Genomic DNA, 25,975 nt, shown 5'->3' with positions numbered 1-25,975 from the left:
TCTTCTTTTGCATGTCAATCTAAATGCAACAATAGTTGTGATGAATAAAGAGGTATCATCGCATAAAAACGGATCATTTAGACAAAAGAAAGTTTTTAAAAATATTGTGTTTCTAATTGTATCTAACAGCTTTTCCTCTGTGAAGCTCATCCTGTATCTAAGAAGGAGAAAATACTAAGTGGGAGGTTTTTACATAACACGTCAACCTGAAGGTGCTTTTTAACTTACTGAAACACATGTTATTCACTGTATAATGATAACAATTAGCTCCTATAACAGCTGGTTTGTTGGAACTGTGCTATGTGTTAACAAGTGGTGTTGTGGCTGAGGTAAATTGATGTCTCCTCTCACGCTTTCTCCCAAAATGCTGTAATTGGATGATGCTCAGAATATGAACAAATAAGGGAGCGTCATCCATCTCAGGTCACTTGGAGTTCCCTCCTAAATCGTACCCATGTGCCTACTCCACACAAAAAAAAACCCCAAAACAAACGGCCTTTGCTCAAAAGTCCTGTGTCTCTAACAAATACACTTTTCCTGCAATCCCTGCAGATTCGTGGCAACTACACCACTTTATAACTTTAAAACTGCAACATTTGGCAGCTCCAAACATAAGACCTCCGATCGGACAATCACCCATCCATTAAGAAACGTGAGTATCTTGTTCTTCTTGGGGCATAAACCTTAACTACCGTTATGGAACCACGGCTGTGTATAAAGCTACATAATGCCAGCAGGTATGGATTGTTTGATTAGGGTCTGATAGGCGGGCACCGTGTGGTCCAATGATGTCATTCTTCGCAATAATTAGCCATGTGGTTTTGTTTGAATGACACTGTGACCAACAAATAACATGATCAAGTGCATGTCAGCTATATTAGCATCTTAATTGTATCCCAGCTGAAGCAGAAACCAAATTAATGAAGCAATCCCCATTTTGACAGCAAGCAAGCTATGACCTTGAGGTATGACATCGATTGCGACGAAGGATTTCACTGGTCCAACATACATTTCCATACTTGGAAATCTGCTGAAATCAAGGGCCGTCTAGTAATTTTTCCTTCGCAAAAATCCGCTTTCATAAACTTCCGTGCAAATTTTCCAGATGAAAATCTGTGCTTGGTGTGAAACCGCTTTTAGGCTGATGGTAATTATACTTTTGCATGTATTTGGTTCTAATCATCCATCTATCCATCATCTGCAGGGACTGCACGAGCTGATCATACTTCAGTGGATGCGTACGCACTGAAGGAATGCATAACCAGACACAACCTCCTAACAGGAGGAAGAAGAGCAGCTTTCTTTGCTGTATTCGGCTGAACAACATGGAAAAGTAAAAAACTGTGTGACCATGGTAGGACCTATGAGGAACACAGTACATATATACAGAAACCATAAATTTTGATGAGAGGATCATAAAAGTTATTATAATTCATCTCATGGGAAACATGAATGCCTGAACCAAATTTAATGGCTATGCATTCAAATGTTGTTGAGACATTTTAATTAAAACCACACATGTAATCCTCATGGTGGTCCTCCAGAAAAGGGGGATTACCCAAGTCACGAAGCCATTATATTCACCGGGAGAAAATCATAACATCCAGAACACCTGTGACCAATAATACACAATGTAGCACTGGACCCTCTGCTGCCTCAAACACTTTTCAGAGCTTATAGTCCAGTCGAGCCAATCAGGGATCCCCCAACATAAGTAGCCAATCACACTGCAGTTTAAAAATGTAAGCAGCCAGTAAGGGACTGCATTGTGCTTGATAGTAATGGCGGCTCCTGCAGCAACAAGTGCTAACAAGGATGCTGCCAGCTGGTATTCAGCAGTCTAGAGGCAGCTGGTTGCTGAATGAGAAATGGTGAAATAACATCATGCTGGCAATGTAGGTGTATCGCAAAAACCTCATGGGGATTGTTGTCAGTGAGGTACACATAACATAAAATGGTAAATTTAAATAAATTATATTTTTTAGACCGTTAATGTCTACCTGACTGTATTTGTGTTGTAGAGGTTGGTGTTAACGTTTGTCTGTCAAAGCGAGTACTCTCGCCCACCGAAGGTGGCAGCGAGTCCGGACTGATACAGAGAGAGAAACAAAGCGTTGAGCTCACGTTATCCGGATGGTTTTACCAGGCTACCTTTCGAGAGGTAAATGTGTGGAATTATGAAACTGCTACAAAGTGGCACTTTGCTTTGGGTGAATTTTGTTGAAGTGGTTTTGTGGTCACAGTGGGATCCATTTAGGTGCCACCCATTGTGGCCACCGTTGGACACCACAACGGTTTAAATCAAATCCCCTCGGTCCAGATGGATTACACAAGGGGGCGCCTACTTTGAAGACTGGGGCAAGAAGAAAGCCTCAGAGAGTTTAGATAAGACTGAGAGAGAGTGTGAGACAAAATAGAGAAAACAGCCTGTCGAGTGACTGCCACTGGAGAGGAAAGAGGCCTGAGTCGATCCCAGGGAGGAGGCCTCCAAAGGGGGTTTGACTGTTTGTGTCCCTGCTGGTGGAGGGGCCACACCCAGACCTCCACCACACGGGCAGGAAGCTGATCTGTCGAGCAGCCAACAGGGTTTCCTGTGGTCGAGGCAAGACTACCAACTCAAATTGCTTGTGTTCCTAATACTTCTGTCTTTCCTCTCCTCTAAATTCACCTCCTCTCTTTTCTCCTCTCATCCTGTTTTCTGTCGCTCTCTCTCTGCTTAGTCTTCCACTTCTCCATCACACACTCCTCTGGTGTTTCCTCTACTCCTGATTTTTGTCGCCTTCCTCTTCTCAATGTTTACTTCTCTCTGCTTTACGCTCCTTCATTTCCGTCTTCCACTTTATTTTTTTCCCTCTTCCTCTCTTTTTAACTTTCCATCTCTTGCTTCCTCTTCACCACAGAAAACATCCCTCCTCCTGTTATTGTTATTTTGTAGACGGGGCAAATGGACCCCAAGTCATTTGTGTGTGTTGGGTGCCCCACCCTTGTCGCCCCTCCTCATGTACACACCCACTGCACTTACCACAGTTACTAACCTAAAAACACACACACACACACACACACACACACACACACACACACACACAGTTGTTTCTTCTGCTCCTCTGGACTGAGAAGAGAAACAGGGAGTGGTGCTCTGGTCACATCCCTTTAAAACTTCTAATGATCACTGAGCTGTCCCTCTAACCCCTGTTCAAACTTCGGCATCAAGATAAAATGATTTATTTTTCCTAAATCAGCAAAGAATGAACGGCTTCTTTCATGCATGTATTGACTCTGTAAATATACTGACAGTTTTACACATCACATCATGTGTGAAAATGGCACATTGCTCTGCCTATACTAACAGCATTATCTAAATATGCAGCTCACTATAATTATAATGTGGTCACTATAAGGGAAATATTTGGTATTTTCAACTTGGATATTTCCCATTGATAGGGCCATTGTGAGTCTGAACCTCTTTAACTTGGAGATCATGCAATAGGGCCTCTAAGAAGACCTTTCTTTATGCCGCCTTTGCTTCTTTTTTTTTAAAGAAATAAACAACGGCAGCATAATGCCGCCCCAGTGTGTCAGTGTAGACGGCATGTTCGCATTTGGGAAGAAAAAGAGGCGTGACAAGCGCGATCTTAAACACAGAAGCGTCGGCCACTATTGTGACATATAACATTCACATCAGCAGCGCTTTCTAAACAACGACAAAGGCATAACATGGCAATGACAATAATTTACTGTTGTAGTTTTACGGTGGATGATCTCATCCTCTGGTCGGAGGGCAAGGAGCTCCTGGACCTCATTATCTCCCCAATTTTCGAACATTTTTGGTTGCTGCTCTCCTTTTGAGTTAGCAGCTGCTTTTCAAATCTCCCGGCAATAGATCGCACGTCCTGCCAGCTACCCCATTTATGCAGTTATCAATTTGGCACTGCCAGCTTAAAGGTGAGACAACTCTTTCCCCCATTCCACAACTGTATCTTTTATATAAAATGGCAAGGTGGGATAACGCTGCAACATTCCCGCCTTGAACAGGCAGTGCAAAAGGGATCTCTAAGTCATGCCAAGTTTGCACTTCTGATCTCCGTTGTAGAGATTCAGGGAAACAAAGATTTGCACAACCATGCAAATGTCCAACAGCATTATATGGTTTTTCATTATTTTAAATTTAATTTTAACTTGTAAGTAATTCTAAAATTACAGAAAAACACTGTAAAAAGCCCCCCTCCCCCCCCCCCCCAAACAAACAAAACAACACAACATGTAAGATTGCTGCACAACATATAAAGATTATTATCACAAACACAGTCCATGTGCTGAGTGTTTTTTTTAAGTCTGGGGGATTCAAAACCTGGATAGTGTACAGAAAACACAGACATATACATGCTATTATTTAGTGAAGTCTCCAGGATTGTCATTCTTCCAGAATATTTCGCGTCCATGTTTCAAGATCAAGCCAGATTAAATGATACAGATTAAGCATCAATTCATCTAAAACATATAGCTCATATCAGTCTGTATCTGCCTAATGAGTGGATCATCAAACTCCAATGGATGAAGAATAAACTGATGTAACTCTCAGCTCTGTCACACCAAACACAGTCCCATCCCTGTATCAACACTCTGACTTCCCCTCATTTTTTTCCATCTGGTAAGAAATTCACTTACACTTCTTTACAGCACTGCTTGTAGGCAAACACACACACACACACACACACACACACACACACACAGGATTGAGAGCACTCAGGCTGTGGAACTTTCTCTGCATCCTTTTCCTCTCTGGTGAGGTTTTACGACATTCAGGTTGCTACAGGAAGACTGCCGGCCTGACTGTAAAGGCCATACATTCCCTTAGCAATGCAGCACACACACATGCACGTTCGATGCCCTTTTGATCAGCGGCACAGAGCACCAAAACAACAAGAGGAAATAGAATATTTGCACTCACATAATAGGGTTGAAATTCGTCTTTTTTTAAGCGTTTGAAGACGCATTCATAACTAAAGCATATATCATGTGAGAAAGACAATACAAACAGATGAATGGTCAAAGCTGACATATTGACATTTAAGGAGTGTTGACTGATTCGACTCCAGTGCTGAGTAACGTACAAGAAAAGATTCCAACTTAAAACTTGTTGGAAGGTCCGATTGTAGCCTTTAAGCAGTACAGTGAATTGAATATTATTTTTCTGCTAACTGTTAACGAGTAAATGTGAAAATTCAGAAAAACATATTTTCATTTAACAGTTATCAGTGACTTATATATGTAAACTTGATTAATCGACTATTGGCTTTTCCTTGCCCCAAACTATTAGAATCATATCTGACTTTAAAAAAACACCATCAGTTAAACCTGTATTTCAAATAAGAAACAATGCGCCAGCATCAAAAGAAAACGGTTATGCCTTTGAGACTGAGTATAAAACAGTTAAAACTGTTTCTCCATTAGCGTCCATTACAGACAGCTGGAGTTCTTCTTTGTATGGAAAAAGAGGCAGTTCCCTCACTTTGTTTTTGACGTGTCACAAACGGCTCTTGGTATCAGTTTACAGAGGTGTATAAATCTGCTGCACTGATGCCCTATTTCAGCCGATATCTGATACCAGCATTACTGTTTCTCCAGTTAAAATGTCCTTTAAAAGGATTATGCTACTGGACACACAGCTTTTAAGATCTTTGCTCTTTTATTGTCACAGATAAGAAGTAAAAACAGGCTTGAGGATTAACCGTTAATCCACTCCTCAGTGCATTTGAAGTGGCTCATTTCTGTGTTTGTTTGAAGAGTGCTGTTCATTTTCTGTCACACTGAGACAGGTAAGTTGCCCTGAGATAAAGTCAAATGATTGACTTTATTAGTACGTCTACAGGATTATTTTGAGATGCACGAAAAGACGAATTTAGGTTTCACTGGCAAATGAGGTATTCCCTAATCTCTTCACTCTGCCTCCTCCTAATCCCCATTTCTCGATCTACTGCATCCTTTGGACAAACATTCCTGACAGATAATTCACTAATCAGTTTGTTCAGAGAAATTTGATTCTTTCACTCCTTTCATCATGTCTCTCCCATCCTCTTAACTCCTCAAATCCTCCCCTCTAATCCTCCTCTTCTCTCCTATCTGTTCAGGGTCAAGTCACGTTCCTGGTGCAGGAGGCTGCGACCATCTGAGAGGAGAGGTGAGGACGAAACGGTAAATTATAGAGCAGATAAGAACATAAGAGACATTAGAGAGAAAGGAGAACATCTAGTACCACAACGGTGTTACCTCGGAGCCAGTTGGTGTCTCCCTCTGCTGTGGCACGATCGTCCTCTAGACTGTCTTGGAGGTCGGCTCCAGTTGTGGGGTCCTCCATCATGCCAGTTAGGATTATAATTAGGATGAGGGTGAAAATGGCCTCCTCTCATTCCTCCTCCTCTCTCCCACAGTCTCTCCCTGCTTTCATGTTCACTCGGGTCTCCTCTCTCCCTCCATCCTCCGCCACGTCGATGGCCTCCTGTTGTCTCTCCTCTTTCTCTCCAGTTCTCATCACCAGCTGGAGGCCGACCTGAAAGGGAGAAGTGTAATATTTAACAGACAGCAGACATCCGCCAGACATCAGCCTGCTGGAGATCATGTGTTCGAACGTAGCGTTTATTAATCAAATTATATTTTCAGTTATGATTCTGGCTTCCAACAATTATTAAAATAAGGTTATCGAGATAAAACGATTATTGCGCCACATTCTGTTTTGCTATGATGCTCATTTTGTCTTGTGTGAACAGTACAGCACAGGTGCCTCAAGTGTTGCCAACTTAGTGACTTTATTTGCCACATTTAGCGACTTTTCGGACCCTCTGAGTGACATTATTCTTAAAAAGCGATCAGCTATAAATTTGCTGGCTTCTTCATAACGGGGATAAGAATCGGAGAAAAAGTGAGGAAGTTGTTTGAAGTTTGTATTTACATATGAAAATGCACATCACACGACCATTCGCATAGACTGGGCATGCTCATGCTGCTGGTAAACAGGTAGCAGATTTTCTTTGGTTGGTTGCATGGTTACAGAAAAAGCTACGGAGATGGTGAAAAGACGATTATTTCTTTGTTTGAAGCGACGACAAGGTAGTACTCTTACTTAAATTAACACAGGAGTATGAGCAAAGATCGGCTATAACTCCTCATTACAAACTGTGCCAATGATACGAAAGGGTATTTACTTCCGGTCTCTAAGTGGGCATGGCCGTTTCTTCCCTCATACTCCTGCCTTGTTTGGAAATGTAGTAAACACCGTGTAGATGGATTAAATATGAATGAAAAAATACAATACCATAAACAAATTTAATGTTTGCTCATAATTTTGCTGCTTCTTTTTATCTGCTAGCTTAATTTCTGATATCAACCAACGTCAGGTGCTGCCAAATCTCGCAAGAGTATGTTGAAAAAACAGACATGTCTCAAAAAAAGTTAATCTTTTCCTGATTTGTCTGTCTGAAAAAATGCCATTTCAGTGCCAGAATGTTACGTAGAGCCAGGGCTCCTGATGAATGGACCCAACATTTACTTCAGTGACAATGGAGTAAGGGAACGGTCATAATTTGTGCCCTTGTTCACTTTTCCCAATGGAATGAGTAAACTGAGGACTGCTGCTCGTCTCCTAAAGGGGCAGGGCGGTGGCAAAACCCTACCTGACACAGTAAATCAACCTAAAGTGAACCTAAACGATGGTCTCTGATATAAGGCGGTCACTGCAGTGTAAAACAAACTGGAAGGCATTGGCAAAGCAAATTCTGTGAACTATCAGAGCTTCACTGGCCGGAAGCATTATCCATTTTCGGAGGAGGCCACGTCAGCGGGAAAGAACCGAATAAAAAAGGATGAATTCACAAAAGGAATATAGACCCAGCAATAACGCTATAATGCATTGAATGCAATAATATATAATTTCAGACTAAATCAGAGACAAGCAATGTTTTCGAAGGTCTCCAATTTAGGGGCTCCAAAATGCCAGAGCAGTGTGGACAAAAGGCATACACGTAGTGATAGTTATGCGTTTTAAAATGAAAATGTAATAGTGTGGATCTAGCTTATTTCTGTCTGCCGTTTGGTACAGAGGGTTGATCGGACAGCTGCAGCAAAATTGATGCTGATGAGAGACGTAAGAGCGAACTAAAGCAGTGAAGTTGTGGAAGGAAAAATCAAAACAACTGAGTTACAGGATTCTGGGAATTAACTAATCAGACCTGTAAATTTGGCTTTACAGGATTCAACAATCTTTGTGTACGTTGGTTAAATGCCGCACCATGTGAAAAGAGGATCAACAATTGCGCCACTGTTTTATTCAAACACACACACACACACACACACACACACACACACACACACGCCGCTTGTCTTTAAAGTCTGTCCACAATTATTTCAAGGCTTCCCACAGAACAGCCAAAAAAAACCAAACGGCATATCACAGCGGACATACACACTCATCAAGCCTGACAAACACTGCCAGTGTCGAAAGCTGAATTATTCAGAGAAAATAAATTTTCACAAAGCTGAATGCTCACAGATCTTCTTGTCAACTGTCATCAAACAAAAAAAAAACAAACAAGGATGAAACATATGTTTTGTATTATGATCTGCTGCTCTACTATTGGTTACAAAATCAATAAAAAGACAGAAAGACCTAAATACTTTCCTACTTCTGTTTAGCTACTATTAAAACCCTCGCTCTCAGAAAAGCTTGTGACACACTTTTCACATAAGGAACCCTGAAAGATGTGGCAGATTTTAAGCCAATTACAAAGTGCTTGAAATAAAAAACCAAATCCAACTTTAGATGTTGCCAAAAGGAAGCTGTAGCCTGCTCGGCTAAATCAGGCCGCCCTCCTATCATCAATCCACTCGCTGAGTGTGAAAGTGCAGGAAAAAAAGCACATGAAAGCACGCCATGCACAAGTGGATGTGTCAGTCAGGCCACAAGCACCAACACTTTCCTTAAGATCTATCGCTGTGGTTGGCATGTCTTTTGGAAAAGTTTCTTAGAGATTCAGAGTAAAACCAAAAGAGGGAGAGAAATAAGATTAGAGAGAGAGATTAGAGAAAATGTGTTCTTCCAATGTCAGAGGAGAAAAGTAACACCATCTGAGGACTGATTTGAGGAGAGAGGTACAACACGACCCTCAGCCGAAGTAAAATGTGCTCTACGAGTGGGAGTCAATCTGAAAATGAGGTTGTTTTCATACACTTTTTGTCTTTTTGGACAGAAATAACCTGAAGAGACGTGGGAGAGCAGCTATACTGGATTCACTGCGAGAGTGTAATTGCAAGGGCAGGCGGGCAGAGGAGATATTTGCTGAGGAGACTAAACATCAGGCCTGATTCCAAACAAAAACCAAACCGGGCCCTCAACGATACCACATAGCGCCACCACTACTCTCACGCACACACAAACTCTCTGTCTCCCTCACACACACACACACACACACACACACACAGAATATCCCCACAGTTCTGTAGTAATGATTGGTGTCTGCGTCTGGCAGAAATGAAACACTGAGGTATAAAGAGTGTACAGCCTTCCATCTATAAAACCAGAAACATCCTCATGAGACCCACAAGGGTCGACTTGGGCAAAACGCAGACAGTTCGGCGCAATTCGGAGACTCTGCGCAAACACGGCACGCAGAGAAACAGTGGCAAAAGGTTTACAAGGAGTCAGAGGGTTGAACAGAAACTGCGGGTTCACATTTCATAAGCTGCTGCTGAGTCGTCTTCTGAGACTGTCCACCAAGCAGGACGGAGTCTGTAAACTACAGATGAGTCTTGTACCAACAGGGAGCTCAAACAGAGAAGCGCATCACATACAGAAAGGCCACATGAACAAAAAACAGGGTGGTATGTGGGTAAGAGGGTGAATGTGTTTGAAAATCTGTTTATTAAAGCATAAATCCCAGCTCTGCATGCAGCACCAGAAAGAGAGCAACAGCAAGAAATAAGGCAACAGAGAGGGTGGGGAAAAAATGGAAGAGAAATAAAAGGCTGACGAGTTAGACGGAGGGGAACGACTGAGGGGAAGGGGAGCACAAAGAGGGGAGAGACAGAGGAGAGAGGTCTGTAATCAGTTAGTCTTGTTGTGTGTCTTAAAATAGAGTTCTCCCAGCCTATAAACAGAAACCTACTATTACTAGTGCACTGACAAAGCAAGTCTCCGATCCAAGTGTGCACATGTGTGTGTGTGCGCGCGCACACACGCCGGTATGCATTAAGGCCGCAGCACACATGGAGCTCGTTACAGCGCGGCCCTCTGGGTAATGTGGTTCCTTGAGGGGCACCAGAGAACTACAACCACAGATGAAATGTCAGATTAAAATGCTGCTTCTCTGTTCGGCTCCAGGAGAATTTTCATCAGTTTTTTAATATGAGCCACAGAGTTTTTTTCTTCTCTGTACTCTGAACGATGATTCGAAATAAAGACAAAACATAAAAACTGAACTACTGGAGCCTTAAAAATAATCCAGGCATCATAACATCAATTTTATAATGTTTTTAGGCCTATTTATTGAAGATTTTACAGCATACAAAAAAAAGGAAAAGCAGGAAGACAAAGAGGGATGTGACATGCGACAAAAGGTCCCAGCCAGATTTGCAACAAGGACACTGTGGTTACATGGTATGCATTTTAACCACTGGGCCACCAGGGCACTCTACAGACACCATAATATTTCTTAATTCAGGTCAAAACGGTTTTCTCTCTCTGACCTTTATTTAACCATGATGGTCACCAGATCAAAAACTCTTTTTCCAAAGAGTCCTGGCCAAAATAGCAACATAATTATGTTACACGAAACAACACAAAACCAATGTTCACAGACCAAGTGAGAGTTGAGTAAGAGCAGGGGAATAGCAAAACACAAAGGTATGAAATCACTCTTAAACACACAATATCTCAACAAATTTAAAACTACTGATCGAAACAACTGAACATGCTCATTTTAGTGCTAAAAGATACGATGCAATATTTTCCCCAATAAAAAAAAATAATGTATAGACTCATACAGATGTAATTCCTCTAAATCAGTTATATTCCACTAGAAATGTGTGGCAGTGTATTTTTCATCAGACTCTGCCCTCTGTCTGTATTTTCTTATTTTCTTTTCCTTTTCTGTGTTCGGGATGTTTTTGGGCGTGTACCCCCTCAGCGCTCAGGTAGGCTCTGGGCTTTGTAAAAAGGTTGCAACCAGGCGCCAGACTGTAAGCAGCAGGCATTGTATAGACTCAGCACTGAAAAAAATGCAAATACAGGAGGGCGAAACACCAAACGAGAGGCAATCTGGCATTGGCTTTTAATTTCACTAATGCTGGCGAGCGTGTTTACAAGCAGAAACCAACAATCTTCCATAGTATACATTTAAAATAGCCTTGATTTTGTGTTTGAAAATAATCAATAATACAATTTAAACTAAATTTTGCACATTTAAAGGCACACTTTCCGTACCCTTATCATTCGTTGTGACTAAGGGTATCGGTACTCAATACCTTTAAGGTAATAACCCAGTACAGAGCAGTATCGAAACTTCTCCAGTCAAGCTACAACTGCTATTGATCCTTTTTGTACCCAGATCTTGGGAAAAAAAAAAGGCAATTTGTATGAATTGGTAGCAGCAACTCACCTCAAGCATTCTTTGATTTCATGCAATGTGCAACTGCCCCCCTAAAACAGCAGCTACATCTCACACAGTCTGTGGTGAAGTCGAGCTTGTTGTATTGATGGAGTTGGATGTTTTGCATGCCAAGATGCCACCAAAATGTTCAAAGAATGGCTGTACTACATGCCTGTGGCGTCTTGTGGCATTTATGCAACTGAATGCTTCCATTCACATGATGGGTATAAAATTAAGTAGAAAGAAAAGGTTTCAAATGAAATTCTCTGTTAATATCAGTAGCACTTTGAGGGTACCGGTGTTGGCACTTTGGAACTTCACAATCAAATACCTCAGCCCTGATTGTGAACCTATTTATGTTGTAGTTTACTGGCATTTTTCAATTGTTTTACATATATACGGCAACATCTTTACTGACAAAACTGACAAAACTTACTCACAGTCACGCACTAATGATTTTCTTTCTCTGACACACTGAAACTGTCCACATACAACACCAAACACAAGTAAAAAGGAAGTGCTCACTTGTACTGAATAACATCAGTGAAAGGCAGGTGGTTGTAAGTGGCTACTGGATTTCTACAGACATGTAAGTCAGTTTTATGTCTCACCTGTGTGTCTTTCTCTGTATCTGGGTCCTGGTGTGGTTTTATGTTCTGGTTTATGGGGTCTGGACTGCAGTACTCTGCCTCGCTTCCTGCAGGCTTCTGTAAGTTTCTCTCTCAGGCGGAGAAACAGAGACAGACAGGACGGCTGAAGAGAGAGACACACAAAAACACACTCTGGATTAACCGTCTTCAAATCATATTGTTCATACATAGAAAAAAAGATTACAGGAAGTCATACAAGCATTTGCAACAGTATACACGCGCACACACACACACACACACACACACACACGCACACACACACACACACACACACACACACACACACACACACACACACACACACACACACACACACAGTCCCCTTTTTGTTTTACTGTCTCCACTCACATCACCGTCCAGCAACACAGTCTTCTCTGTGCCGCTATGTGCCAGCAGGTACTTTGAGTGGAACAGCCGTCCATCGAAGCTGTGCCAAGGCATCAGGGCAGCGCTGGGCAGCGGGCAGCCACTGGCACAGTTGGCACCCAGCAGGTGGCCGAGTCCTCGGACGTAGAGAGATCCCAGCTGCACCGCACGACTGGACAGGAAAGGCAGCTGAGAATGGAGAAGGGAAAAAAAGTTGGTTTTACATTTGGTTGGTAGTACATCTTCAGTGTGTTGCTTGATAATTTGGAGTATCTTTACTTTAAAAATGAGACTGCAGTGACGGTGACTTTCTTTTGAGCTGCCAGGAGGTCAAACCTGACATCAGTACAGGTGACTATAAAGTCCTTTGGCTCAAATTTTCACAATCACAAAAAAACAGATCTTCAGCCTCCTGCAGCCAATCATTCCACCAAAAGGTGGTAAAATTTTCCCTTTGATACATCATGTCATCAGCGACATTATAATTACAAAATGTGAACCTTCATTTGACAGTTTGCTCGGCAATTTATCACGATTGTTCAATAATATATTCACCTTAAACGCACTGACATACTTGTCATGCAATTCACATTAATAAAGCTTGTTAAACTAATCGTAATCAGAAGAGAGGCAGAGAGGCAGAGAGGATGAGGCGCCACAAATATCTTACTATAGCATAGTGCCATTTAAAGAGTCCTGCTGTAACGAGCCATCTGTTTCTTCAATATGCCAAGTGTCACCACCCAGAACAAATTCCTTAAGATTTACTCTCAGCTGCTAAAATAATTGTTGTTTCACAACCCAAATTTGCACAACCTTATCTGCTCATTCCAGACACATAAATTACACAATAATATACAACTCAGACCACCCACTTCACTGTCACTAGCTATCCAGCCCGTTAGGTAAAAATGATTTTCTGGTGTGGTTTCTGTATTTAATAGTGAAACTTTTTGCCTAGTTTTGCTCACAACAATAAAAATTCACACAAATATGTGAGTGAAATAATGCAGTATGTGCACCATTTTAGTAAGACTTTAGAACTGTTTTAATGAAATGATACACTCAGGGTGTCTACAGGTATACCACACTTAAATTCAATGCTTCTTAAACATTTTTAAGATCACTTTTAACCACTGGTGGTGGTTAAAGTCATATGTTTTAAGACAAACGTTTGGAAAAATCATCTTTTTCTCATTCAAGCATTGCAAAAAAGTATTAAGGCAAGTAGTAGGCTATATATGTGGTCCTGGTCTGTTTTAAATGGCAATATTCAAATGACTTAGGTCAATCTGCATTTTGCCAACAGGTAAGTGCAAGTATAAAGTAAAAAGGCAGTATTAGATTCAGTGGTAGATTTTAAGAATTGTCACATCAGAAATGTGGACTTTCATGCAAAAGAGTTTGACTCATTTTGACATAAAGAAATCAAAAGGTCAATAAATGAAATTAGATAACATGTTTGTGGCAAATAAAGGCCCTGACACACCAGGCCAAGGGTCAGCCGTCTGACAATGTTTGGCGGTCTGTGGCCCTCGTCCCTGTGGTGTTTCCAGCACCGTTGGTCACGTCGGTGCTAGCCAGCTTTTTTCAGTGGCCGAACCCGTCAGGTAATGAAATTACTGACTGGCTGTTCTAGTTGTGACACTTTTGCTCAAGAGGTAAAAAAAACCTTCCAACTACCAGAAGGCCTCAGACCAATAAACGCTCCTGCCTGTGGGTGACGTTATGCAGCGTTGTTGACATGATGGCGGCTGGCAAGATCTCGTGCTACAGTTAAACAGCGAGTTTAATAAGAAGAGAAATAAAGTGAGGAAAACAAAGAGCTATAGTCAAGAAGGAGTGAGATTAAAATACATTTGTTATATAAGGTAAGATTGTCTTTCTTAAGTCACTGAGCTCTTTAGCAGAAACGTTTCCTGATTGTTTGTGTTGTTGTTCAGTGGCGCACAGCAAAAAGATTTGCTCTTTCAACATAGGATTGAGCTGTTAATGTTAACTGGCAAACTGACTCATGACGGTCTTCTGGTTTCATACGACCGCCACGTGCTGGTCTGGAGGAGTATTTTCTCTCACACAGGTGCAGAACGTGTGTGCGGGTTGGCTGTGAGGATGTGAGGTGACGTAGCAGGGTGCTTTTGTCGCAGCTAGTTCACAGATGTTGGTTTGGTGTATCTGTGCCATTAGACCTCACGAAATCAAATCTAAGACTATTTAATGGCTTTTAAGACCTAATATTTATTAATTAAGACATATGAAGACTTTTAAATAACCCGCAGACACCCTGGACACACAACAAATAGATGACACAGCACAAGGAATTTGAGAGTATATAACGTTTTGGGTTCAATATTTTTATGAAGTTCCATGAGTTCCCATGTTGTTGGGAGACTGTGATCCAATCCACAATAAATCCTTTTCATAGGTGAGTCATCAAGTCATTAAAAATCCAATTTAATCTGCAATTTCAAGAGGACTCTTCAAAGATTTTTTTTAATTTAACATTTAGACTAAATGAAAAAAACAGACACAATTGTTTCTACAGATGTTTTATGTTTCTGAAAAAATAAATGATGGTGTGCAGATATTCATTTTTACACTGGATTCAGTTACAAAAGTTTGAGTTGACCCATTAAAGGAAAAACAGGAGGTTATGTTGTTTGCTGACAATAAACGGCTGTACCATAACAGGCTGCAACAGAGAGTGAGAGGAGGAAGAAACTGGAGGAAGACAATAAAGAAAAAGAAGATGAGGATGATGAGGAAGTGCGGGGCAATTTAACAATGACGACAACAGTCGATAACAGCAGGCAGATGTCTCTGTGTGTGTGTGTGTGTGTGTGTGCGTGCTCTCTGCCCTCACCTGTCTTCTGGCAGATAGCACTGATAACAGTGATTACACACACACACACACACACACACACACACACACACACACACACACACACACCACACACACACACACACAACACACACACACACACACAGCCCTGCCTGCCACCTGCTTCCAGTCAAACACAGCTTCACCTTCTGAAAACAATGAACCACTGGATGGAGGAGACACAAAAGCCTGAAGGACCACACAAACACACCGACACAAAAAGAGAGAGAAAGTGGTCGAGAGAATAAGAACATGAGATCACACAAAGTGAGAGAGGCAAAGACCAAAACACGTGTGTGTGTGTGTGTGTGTGTGTGTATGTGTGTGTGTGTGTGTGTGTCTGGGGGGGCGGAGTGTGCTTGGTGTAAATAGCTCCATGTGGTGAGCGTCAGCCAGGACAGACAGGCGACTGTCGCCAGCACACTCTCACACACTGTCACACACTGTCACACACACACACACACACACACACACACACGCCACAATCACAGTCCCATGGGGAGGAATGTTGCAACAAAACCGACGCATCCCAAAACCCACAACCCCTTTCCCCTAAACACACACACACACACACACACAAATAGTGTAACACATTTTCACTCAGCTAAACACACACTGTTCTATTTTTTTAAATCTGTTTTTTGGGAGGTGTGGAAAAATAGAGAGGCAGGTTTTCAATTTGTACTGTGATGTACCGTAGGTTATTCTGCACACACAAATGCATACAAAATCAAATGTTGAAAACAGTGTTAACTCATCAGTATATTCATGTGTATAGTTTGTGTGTGTGTGTGTAGTTAATCCATACACTAGTCACTCAGTTAACCCCCGTGCTGCAGCTCTGAACGTCTCCCAGACAGCATATTCAAATCAACGCCCAGCCCTAATTATTGTGTAGAAAACAGACGAGCAACAAAAATACAAATTACTAGACATAAGTATGGTAATTAAGCCATAAAAATAAATGGGGCTACTACAAGGCAGCAAACAGCGCAGCCATTTTCCCAGAAGAAGGAAAAGCACAGCTGACGCTCTGATTCACGAATCTGTGAAAGCTGATGAGTCAGGTCCACTGAGCTCAACAAGGAGCAATGATGCTGCACCGCTGGTTTCAGTGTAGGACTTAACGACATGGAAAATATGTGACACTGTGAGATGATTTTGCATGAATTTATTTATTCATTAATGCAGTTCACTTTTTGAAATTAAAAAACTGCCATTTTTGTATTTGCTTAATTGCCAGTTATGTTCCATTGTGTATTTCTGTGTAATAAGAAAACCAGGGAATGATTTGGCACACATACACATATATTATTTAATATGCTAAAGCTGTCTTAAACCTTTGTATGAAGCCAACAGTATGAAGAGTGTGTACTATTTCCCATGAAATATTAAAGCATGCAAACACTGAACACTCTGCTGGCATAAATATCCCGTCTATATAATATCTGCAGGCAGTTTTACTTACTTACTTTTGTTTCCCCGTTAAACTTGATCATCAGCTATAACGTGCAAAAGTGTTCACAGACATAAAATGTTACTACAGCAGCTTCACTTGTGACCATCAAAAAATATTAAACCATAAACTTTCAGGTTGTGTCTGTAAAAGCTACATGTGTACTTAGTATTTGGGGATTTTATTAGTGGAAAAAAAAACATAAATTAACAACAAATCTGGAAATGGTTACAAAAATAACCATTTACAACAAATCCACACTGCAGTTTAACTGTAATTGTTTTGGATATGGTTTTTTGGGGGTTTTTTGGTTTGTTTGTTTATTTTTCTGACTCTCGCAGCTTCTTTGTGTCTTGTCCCCATTTTTTCCTCATTTTCTATTATTGGAAACATTTTTCTGAGCTGTTTTTGTCACAAGAAGAACTTGTTTACAGTAAACTGCGGGAACATTGTCTTCTGCAGCAGCAAACTCCAACTTTAGGGCACTTTCGGACAAAGTGAGTGAGTACACAAAATTCATAAAGCGGATCTGTTCCTTTTAAAGGATGAAAATAGTACACAGTGGGCTATACAGTATATGCAGTATGTTTGTGTTTGTAACTGACCTTGATCCGTTGGAGCTCCTCAGCGGATTTTAGTCTCAGACACACAGCTTGACTCAGGTACGCATCCGAGTCCTCTTGAGACAAAGTTTGTACCTGAAAACACACATAAACACACACACGCGCGCACACACACACACAGAGAGGAAAATATATGTTTAGCCATGTCAATCACATCCCAGTGTGTCTTCTGTGTGGGTCAGTTTGTTTTGTCTGCTGTCTGTGCAACAATTCAACAGAGAAAGAGACAATGCCAATGCAGAAACGAGGCTGCCCAGCTGTGTGTACAAAACAAACAACCCTGAAGCTATTTAAATTGAAGAGTGACGAGGGAATGTGAATGCAGCAGTGATCACACAACAACAGCTACTGTTGTCTATCAGCCTGACTGCTGATATAACGGGCCGTCTGACAAGCTGCTCTTCTGTCTGTCTGATGCTCCTACATGCATTTGAATAACTGACTCCAAGTGTCCATCGGTCTGTCTAAAGGCTGCCTGTTGACCTCTGTGTCTCTGAGTGTTCAAATCAGTCTAAACAGGGTGCTGCTAGGTAAAACTATGTTGTTAAAAAAGGTCTAATTGACAAAGGTACAGGATTAAAATCCTCATTTAGCAAGTTTATTAAATTTTCACTGATGATATGTTTGACTCTGGCCACCCTTATTACTTTTACTTTGTGCTTCGGAGTTCAAATTTAACTGATCAGATGTTATCGTAGTTAACTGGAGTTGTAGAGTTTAAATGTGATGAACTTACAGGGTTCAACTTAATTATCACATTAACATGAGGATTGGACATTTTGGACATAGATTGGAATTTTCATTTTTATTGTAAATTGATATCAAATCCAAATGTTGATGACCAAATATTGGTCTCATTAACTACTAATAAATGGTATTGGTATTGGCCCTGAAAAAACAGTATTGGTTCAACCCTAATAAAGTGTGTTGTTGCTCCAGAGGGAGCTGCACTAAATCTGATAAACTGCCTTAAGTGATGTCACTTGAGTCAGATGGGGCTGAAGACTGTAAGTTTAAAAGTGAAACTAAGATTACCACCTCAAAATGATATGCCTTCTCAAGCAGTCAAGTTGCAGTTTACATGCATATTTTTCCAGACTCATATGTAGCCCGGACTGTAGGCAACAATTCAGATACTGATGTTGGTGCAAAGAGACTACACATCTTCAACACGGCAGCACAAAAGATTTATACAGTCAGCACAGTTTCAAGATGGACACCTACGATTAGTGTCACCAATTTAGTATCTGACCAAATGTCTCCTCTTCTGTTCCTGAGTTATGACGCTGAGTCATTTGTGTAATATTTTGTCATAATTAGTTCTTCAGTTATGGACAAAAACATGTTTCGCAATGTCACAATGACGTTTGACCAGCAAAATCTAATCTGTTCATCCTACAGTCCTAGTGTAGGTTCATGCCAAATTTGAAGAAACTTCCTCAAGACATTATTGAGATATTGTGTTTATGAGAATGGGATAGACAGAGAACCCGAAAAACATGAAGCTTCAGGCGTCGACCGTTGCCAGCACAGAGAAATAAAGAAATAAAGTTTATGAAGAAATAAACTTATCAGGCCTTTAGGCCATTCTTATCTTTGCTCAAGGCAAAAGGCTCAGAGCTGCACTAAACAGCCAGCATAAAAGACCCAATTCTGGAGTTGCATTGTGGGTAATAAAGACGCTAGATTTTGGTAAGGAAGAAAAATGCTTGGAATTTTTAAAAAAGGCGATTACTTGATTGTTATCTGCTGTTTTTTTGTCACTGTCCATCATGAGTCCAACAATGAGAAGAAGTGCAACGCTAAATTGCACTTACTCCAGAAACTAAACTAACGTATAGTATACAGTGTCTACACACACAAAGATGTCTGAATATTGGCATTTCTTTTCAGAAATATGTAGGACAAGTCAAATCTCATAAGCACTTTTTGTTTGGCTTCTGCAAAATGACGCATGCACCTTTATCCCGGGTATGTGATCCTGTGATCTCTGTTGTGCTGAAGCTCAATCACATGACGTCAATCCAAAATATACAAACCAAAACCTCAGATCTCTGCTTGTTTCACACACTTTGAAAAGTAGTCAGGGTGCTGGAGGAATTTAAATTGAAAACAAGGCATTAAAACAGGATTATGAACACTACACGTTTACAGCTGAAAATTTGCAACAAAAATAAGGAAACAACTGTAGTAAAGTGAATTAAGAAATGTCCCTTCAGATATTCACAGACCCTGGGTGGTTATCGGGACAGCTGTTGACGGAAGAGCTGGAGTTACAAAGACCAGTGTCTGTGGCTAAACTGGGCACTCAGTGGATGATATTGGCTACCATTAAGCTGTGACAAAACAACACAGAACAGACCGTCAACAAGTGATGTTTAACTTCAAATCACAAGTTGACAAAGGAGCGGAATAATTGTTGTATTTGTTATGGATGTAAATCCCAAATCAAAAGCTGACTTGTGTGTTTAATTGTCACCAAATACGGTTGGTCTTTCATTTTCTGTTTACATAAATCACCAGGTGAAGCTTTGCTCCCCATACACTGGCATTATGAAATGCCAAAGTACAAACTGATGCCATTGTGCTCAACTGCATCATTTAGCAGCTTAACGTATTCATTGAAGGTTGAGCCAAACATGCAGTCGGACCAGAGAAACCAAAACAGTCACATCAGTCTCAGTGAAGTCATTAATGCTGTTTCGTAGCTTTTGGCTACAGAAACACCCAACTTGACTCAAGAGAAGGCTGCAGTGCAATAAATGACAGAATAACATCACAAAATCACCTGCATGTATTTTCAATTACATTTTTTCAAACAGAAAATTCAATTTCCAAATCCTGATTGTTTCTATAGATACAAATACTAGCCAATGCATTCACAGGATTCCTAAAACAAAAGAGTAAATAATGCCAATAATCAAATCTTTGGAGTGCTTGTACAAACTTTGGTTGGAGTTTTTCATATGTAGTTAGTGTTTCCACCTTTTCCTGTGCAATTAATTTCACTTTTGTTAAATTTTTTAAAAAAAGCATTGATCTAAATCAAGCTAATGTCCTGTGTTTACTTTCTTTCCATCGTTCACAGAAGCAAGAAAGAACTGACACTACCTGGAGGACTATGTAAGTGACGAGGCAGACAGCTGCCAGCAGAGAGTCTTCAATAGCTCCATGCAACTCGGAGAACTCTTGGCAATCAAAAATCGAAAGGAAGGACGTCATGCGAAGAGCAGAAACTTCAGGACCAGAGCCGAACCAAAGCAAGTCCAGACTGGGCCGATCACCTACACGTTCAGACAGAGAAATAATACTGTGGGAATTTTGCAGTGAATGTGAAACATGCCTGTGTGTGTGTGTGTGTGGTGGGGGGGGGGGGGGGTCACTTTATTTGATAGGACAGATATATTAGTGTAAAGTAGCAGAGAGAGGAAATTTCATGCAGCAACTAATTTAAATAAAAACATCATTCCCAATGTGTTCTTTAACTAAATAACCATTGTGTTGTTCATGTTTTTGATGTTTGTCTTAGCTTTGTAAACTTAAAGTGGCGTTCAGATTACTGAAGTGGGGTTGTATGAGGTACTTAGTCAGTGTATTACCTTCAGTAGAAAAAAGAAAAAAGAAAAAGCAAACCTTGACCTTCTTAATTTGCATCAGCTGGTGTAACAAGATTGAAATCAGATTTTGTCTTTATCAGAGCCAATACAGTGATCAGTATATGGAAAACTGGCAGGTACAGTACCTGGGAGGCTGACTGGGACAGGGTGGACCATGTCAGGTTCCCTCAGAGGGTTTCCAGGGTAGACAAACCATTCCCTCATCGCTGGAAGGTCAAAATTGCTGCCTAAAACACACAAAGTCATGGTTAGACTTTCTTTTTTGTCTTTTAACTTCAGCATACACCGAAGTGTGTGTACAGTATGTGTGTGTGTGTGTGTGTGTGTGTGTGTGTGTGTGTGTGTGTGTGTGTGTGTGTATATATATATATATATATATATATATATATATATATATATATATATATATATATATATATATATATATATATATATATATATAGGTTGGTATACTATGACCTCTATTCTGCTAATTTGCAATTGTCAACCTTCACTTGCGCATTTTTTGTCCATCCGTCCTGGAAGAGGGGATCCCTCCTCAGTTGCTCTTCCTGAGGTCTCTACCATTTTCCCCCCATTAAAGGGGTCTTTTGGGGGAGTTTTTCCTAACCTGATGTGAAGGTCCAAGGACAGAGGAATGTTGTATGTTATAAAAAGACCTCCAAGGCTAATTATGATTTGTGAGATTGGACTTAATAGATCAAAATGAAATTGAAATTGCATTGAAATCACTATTTGTTAAAATCTGTAAAGCACTGGGTTGACTTTGGGTATGAAATGTGCTATATAATAAATTTACCTTTTTTTGCTTTGACTGTTTTGGACTTCATGCTAAGATATGTGATTTCTGGACTGTGTGCATGGTTTTAAGACCTCCAGTGAGTTTTCTGTCCTACCATCATGCCCCTGCAGCAGCAGCAGCCCATAGATTTGTTGTCTGCAGGGCTTGTAGACGAGGGCCTGAGGCAGCAACTCGGCGTCGTCCTCGTCCTCCAAAGTGTTACTACATTCATTGACTCCCTCACACAAAACATTGTAAACCATGAAACCCTCTGCTGCTACATGCTTCTCTATGCAGGCCTGGGGAGAGGGAAATAAAAATGTTAATAAGCAAATATGGCAAATTTTACTCTCAAAATGTCAAAGACAGAGTGATGAGAACATACCTGTAATATTTCTGGACTAACATGTTTCTCGAAGGCAGAGGGACGTGCAGAGATTTCACTTGGCGTAAGAGCTTTCTGTCCAGGCAGTAAGTAGGAGCAAACGCCTCTCTGCAGCAGCTCTCTCTGAGGAACTGACAGATCCAGAGACTGAGGGATGAGTCCAGTCTGTTGCTCCTCTCTGCCCCACAAGGAGCTCACGAGGTGGGATACAGCTAGCACCATCTGCCCCTGAGGTGCACCAGAGTGCGGTGCAGGATTGTTTATCCTGGTAAACAATAAATTTATTGTTATGTAATGTCGGTATCTACACATTAAATAAATTGGCTCATTGTCGAATGGCTGCAAATGTCTTGGAAAATATGATTTTATATCCAGTTATAATTTTAAATTTTAAAACAAAACATAGTCTAGGGTATGAGTTATTTTGGGAGATATATTATAACACATAATTTTAAAAAATGCAAAGCCCAAAGTGAAAAACCCAGACACCTGTAAGTGGCAATGGCGTTGTTCCTGATGTGCTGCATCTGCTCCTCTGACACCACATCATTACCTAGCAGACAGGCCAGCAGCGGTAGCTGGGTAACAGCCAGTCCAATGGTTTGGCAGAGTCTCTGTCTGTCGTACAGGACAGTGGTGAGGCTGTCTTTCCGCAGCTTCACCACAGAATAGTAGGGGGCACTTTAAAAGACAAAACTACATTTCAGAAAGTTCATAAACATTTTCCATCACTTACCCATAACAAAAAGTCCTTCCTTAAAGGCGGCCTATTATGCTGATTCTCAGGTTTATTCATTTTTCCTCATACTGCCTGTACTGGAACATCTTTATTAACCCTCCATCTGAGACACTCCATTATTGCATCTGCCTGTGATTAGTGTGTTTCCCAATCGAGGGTTTTGCCGTGGAAATCACCAATAAAAGCTTGTAAACAAAAACAGACATATTCCAGCAGGAATTTGATCCAAAATTGGCAGAAAATTACAATATTTGCAACCAAGTTTACATGTTTCACTAACATTTATTGTCTCAAGCTTCTTCATAGTACACTATTTTTATTTTTAAACATATTTTTATTGTTTCATTAAACTTCTAAAATTGACTGTACATATTCGATAAACAGTGACAATAACGATAACCACAGAAAAAACGTCTGGCTTTTTAACTCAGTGGGAATGTGAACAATCAGGATTCACACCCAAATGACTCTGCATTAGACACAGTTGTTCACTGCCTCCAGCTCCAATCAGCATCGCTTAAAACACAACACCCTGGTGAACACGTTCATTTCAGCTCCCTAACCAGTGAGATGCAACAACATGCCACCACTAATTACCGTCCGTCTCCTCCTAAGCAGCGTGCAAACATCGATCCAAATACATCTGCACTGAGTTTAAAAGAGAGACTGAATAAGTTGGAGATATATAAAGAGAAGTAACCGGAGTAAAGTTTCCAAAGACCTCTGTTTCTACTGCTGTCTACTGTCTACCTGTTCTTCGGCCTATTCATGACATCACACTGACACACCAACAAAACAACCCACACACACATGCTCATCTGCTGCAGTGCCTTGTTCACAGCTCTGGTTTTACTGGCAATGAGAAAGCAGGCTATAGCCTTGTTTACCCATGTTTTAAAAACGTGTATGTACCCACTAATTTTGGTGGAAAGATTCTAAAAGTATAATGACAAGACAATTTTAACAAACCTGTCGTATATGATGAAGTCTGAGTCCTGTCCCAGAATGCCAAAACTACCATGCTGACGAGCGTAGCTGGCGATCTCATAGTCAGCTTCCTGCACTGAGCAAAACACTTCTTGACCCAGTGACCTGTAGGCAACAATGAAATCCACAATAAGAATATCAAACAACAGAGACAATGTTTCCACCACAACAGCAATAACAGGAACCATCATTAGTTGTCAGATAAAACCTCATCTATTGAAGTATAGTCGTATAAATACAATATTAACCTTATTATCCCAGTGTATACATGCTTTACAAGGAGAATACTGTGTTATAAGCTTACCTGAGAGCAAAGCGTGTGAATGATGCCAGACCAGAAGGCAGACAAAAAAGCTCTCTACCAGGTTGCTCTCCGTGTGCCTTTATATGACGAAACATTTTAGAAATCTCCCTGTTCACTCTGTGCCTCCTCTTCACCTGTGGACAGGAGGAGATGTTGTAAACAGGAAGTTGGACAGGTGAGTAAATAATTATAATACGAGAGACATTTACACATCATGCTTATTTGTTCTAAACACTATGACATCATCTACACTTGTGTGCTACAGAAAGCAAAAAGTCATTCATCTCCATAACTAAAGAAATATATTCAGGTTCAAATATTTAATCACCACAAGCTTAGAGTTTCTGTCCTCACCCACTCCTGTCTCTTCTTTTCCTCCACCACCCCGTCAAAGAAGAACACCAGTCTGATGCCTGCTGAGGTGAAGGCCTCCACCCAGCTCTTTAGCACATCCATGTACTCCCTCCACTGCCCCCCACAAACCCAGTCCTTACACGAGTACCAGTGGCGTAGGCAGGCCATACCGTCCACAACCAGTGTGGGGCCTAAATGAGAAACAGTTAGCAGAGCTGGCTGTTAACCAAGTCATGAGTTATGGGCTTTTAAATAACTTTTAATTTATCTGATAAATATTATTAATGTTTGGCCCCTATCCTCTGGTGATTTTGCCTCAGTGGCCCCTGGGCAGAGCACGCTGAGTGTCCCTGCTGTATTCTCTGTGCACATGAGAAGCTCTGTGTAACTTAGTGAATAAGTTTACTGCGACCCCCATTATACCCCCACCTCTTGACTAAACAAAAGCAAAGTTGACAACGTTTTAAGACACATTCACCACTGCTCCCCACACCGTAATACTGTTGCACAATGAAATAAATAGAAATATTCTCATAAAAACAAGGTGTTTCTGTTGGCTGTGGTTGTGAGACCTTGCTGGCTCTTGTTAACATGTTGTCTGGCCATTTCTCTCAGGTTCACAGTCACACAGGCTTCTGGACAGCATCGCTCCATAAAGTTTTGAAGACCTTTCACTCCCATTTCTGCAGAGACGAAACAGAGAGACACAGACAGGGTGAAAGTATGAAGGTAACTTTAGCAAGGTGCTAAAAGTATGCCACTTTACTAGACTGTCACTTTAATATCACGTATTCTGCACGTTGTGTTTTAAATATTTAATGAGTGAGACTGTTTCTGTTCACATCAGTGCGGGTGGATAATCACAAAGTGACGGCTCGAGAGGTTGTTAAGTTCAATGTTCAAAGAGAATAAATCAGAATGCTAACAGTTAGCTTAGCCTGTAGCCGCTAAACTCACTCATTTGCGAGGCTGCAGAGTTTTCTGTCCTTACAAGCCAACTCGTCTTATACTGAGTTGTGTCTGTAAATACTGTCAACCCATAATACTGCTGCACATAGATAAAACTCACTTTAAAATCTTGGTGAACACGAGCAGCATGTATCCGCGCTGTGTTTACTTGGTGTAAATTCAAATTACTTCCGACAATCTACGCGTGGCGTCATCACGTTGCCAAACAAAGCACACATGCGTACACA

General features: G+C 40.9%; 1 protein-coding gene across 2 annotated transcripts; it reads right to left on the bottom strand.

The window, feature by feature from the left end:
- Positions 1-4,298: 4,298 nt before the first annotated feature.
- fam120b (family with sequence similarity 120B) lies at positions 4,299-25,912 on the bottom strand. Of its 2 annotated transcripts, XM_042486301.1 has the most exons (15): positions 25,849-25,912; positions 25,352-25,462; positions 24,780-24,970; positions 24,426-24,559; positions 24,104-24,226; positions 22,885-23,076; positions 22,396-22,660; positions 22,126-22,309; positions 21,355-21,456; positions 20,724-20,896; positions 17,595-17,687; positions 12,635-12,841; positions 12,248-12,389; positions 6,268-6,547; positions 4,299-6,166 (listed from the first exon to the last, which is right to left on the bottom strand). In XM_042486301.1, the coding sequence occupies exons 2-15, from the start codon at positions 25,458-25,460 to the stop codon at positions 6,136-6,138; spliced, it is 2,226 nt and encodes a 741-aa protein (XP_042342235.1). In that variant the 5' UTR covers positions 25,461-25,462; positions 25,849-25,912; the 3' UTR covers positions 4,299-6,135. The 2 variants fall into 2 exon arrangements, with proteins under 2 accessions (XP_042342235.1, XP_042342244.1); XM_042486310.1 differs by lacking the exons at positions 25,352-25,462; positions 25,849-25,912 and having other exon boundaries at positions 24,754-24,823.
- Positions 25,913-25,975: the final 63 nt, after the last annotated feature.

The sequence above is a fragment of the Plectropomus leopardus genome, chromosome 1, assembly GCF_008729295.1.
Source record: "Plectropomus leopardus isolate mb chromosome 1, YSFRI_Pleo_2.0, whole genome shotgun sequence".
Taxonomy (NCBI): domain Eukaryota; kingdom Metazoa; phylum Chordata; class Actinopteri; order Perciformes; family Serranidae; genus Plectropomus; species Plectropomus leopardus.
This window is presented reverse-complemented; position numbering and strand designations above follow the sequence as displayed.

Bases quoted from the DNA above. Each gene is read 5' to 3' on its own strand.
- fam120b (XM_042486301.1), bottom strand. From the start codon at position 25,460: ATGGGAGTGAAAGGTCTTCAAAACTTTATGGAGCGATGCTGTCCAGAA. The intron at 21,457-22,125 runs GTAGGACAGAAA...TGTGTGTTTTAG, and splicing joins GCTGCTGCAGGGGCATGATG to GCAGCAATTTTGACCTTCCA. The intron at 6,167-6,267 runs GTAACACCGTTG...CTCTCCTCTCAG, and splicing joins AGACACCAACTGGCTCCGAG to ATGGTCGCAGCCTCCTGCAC.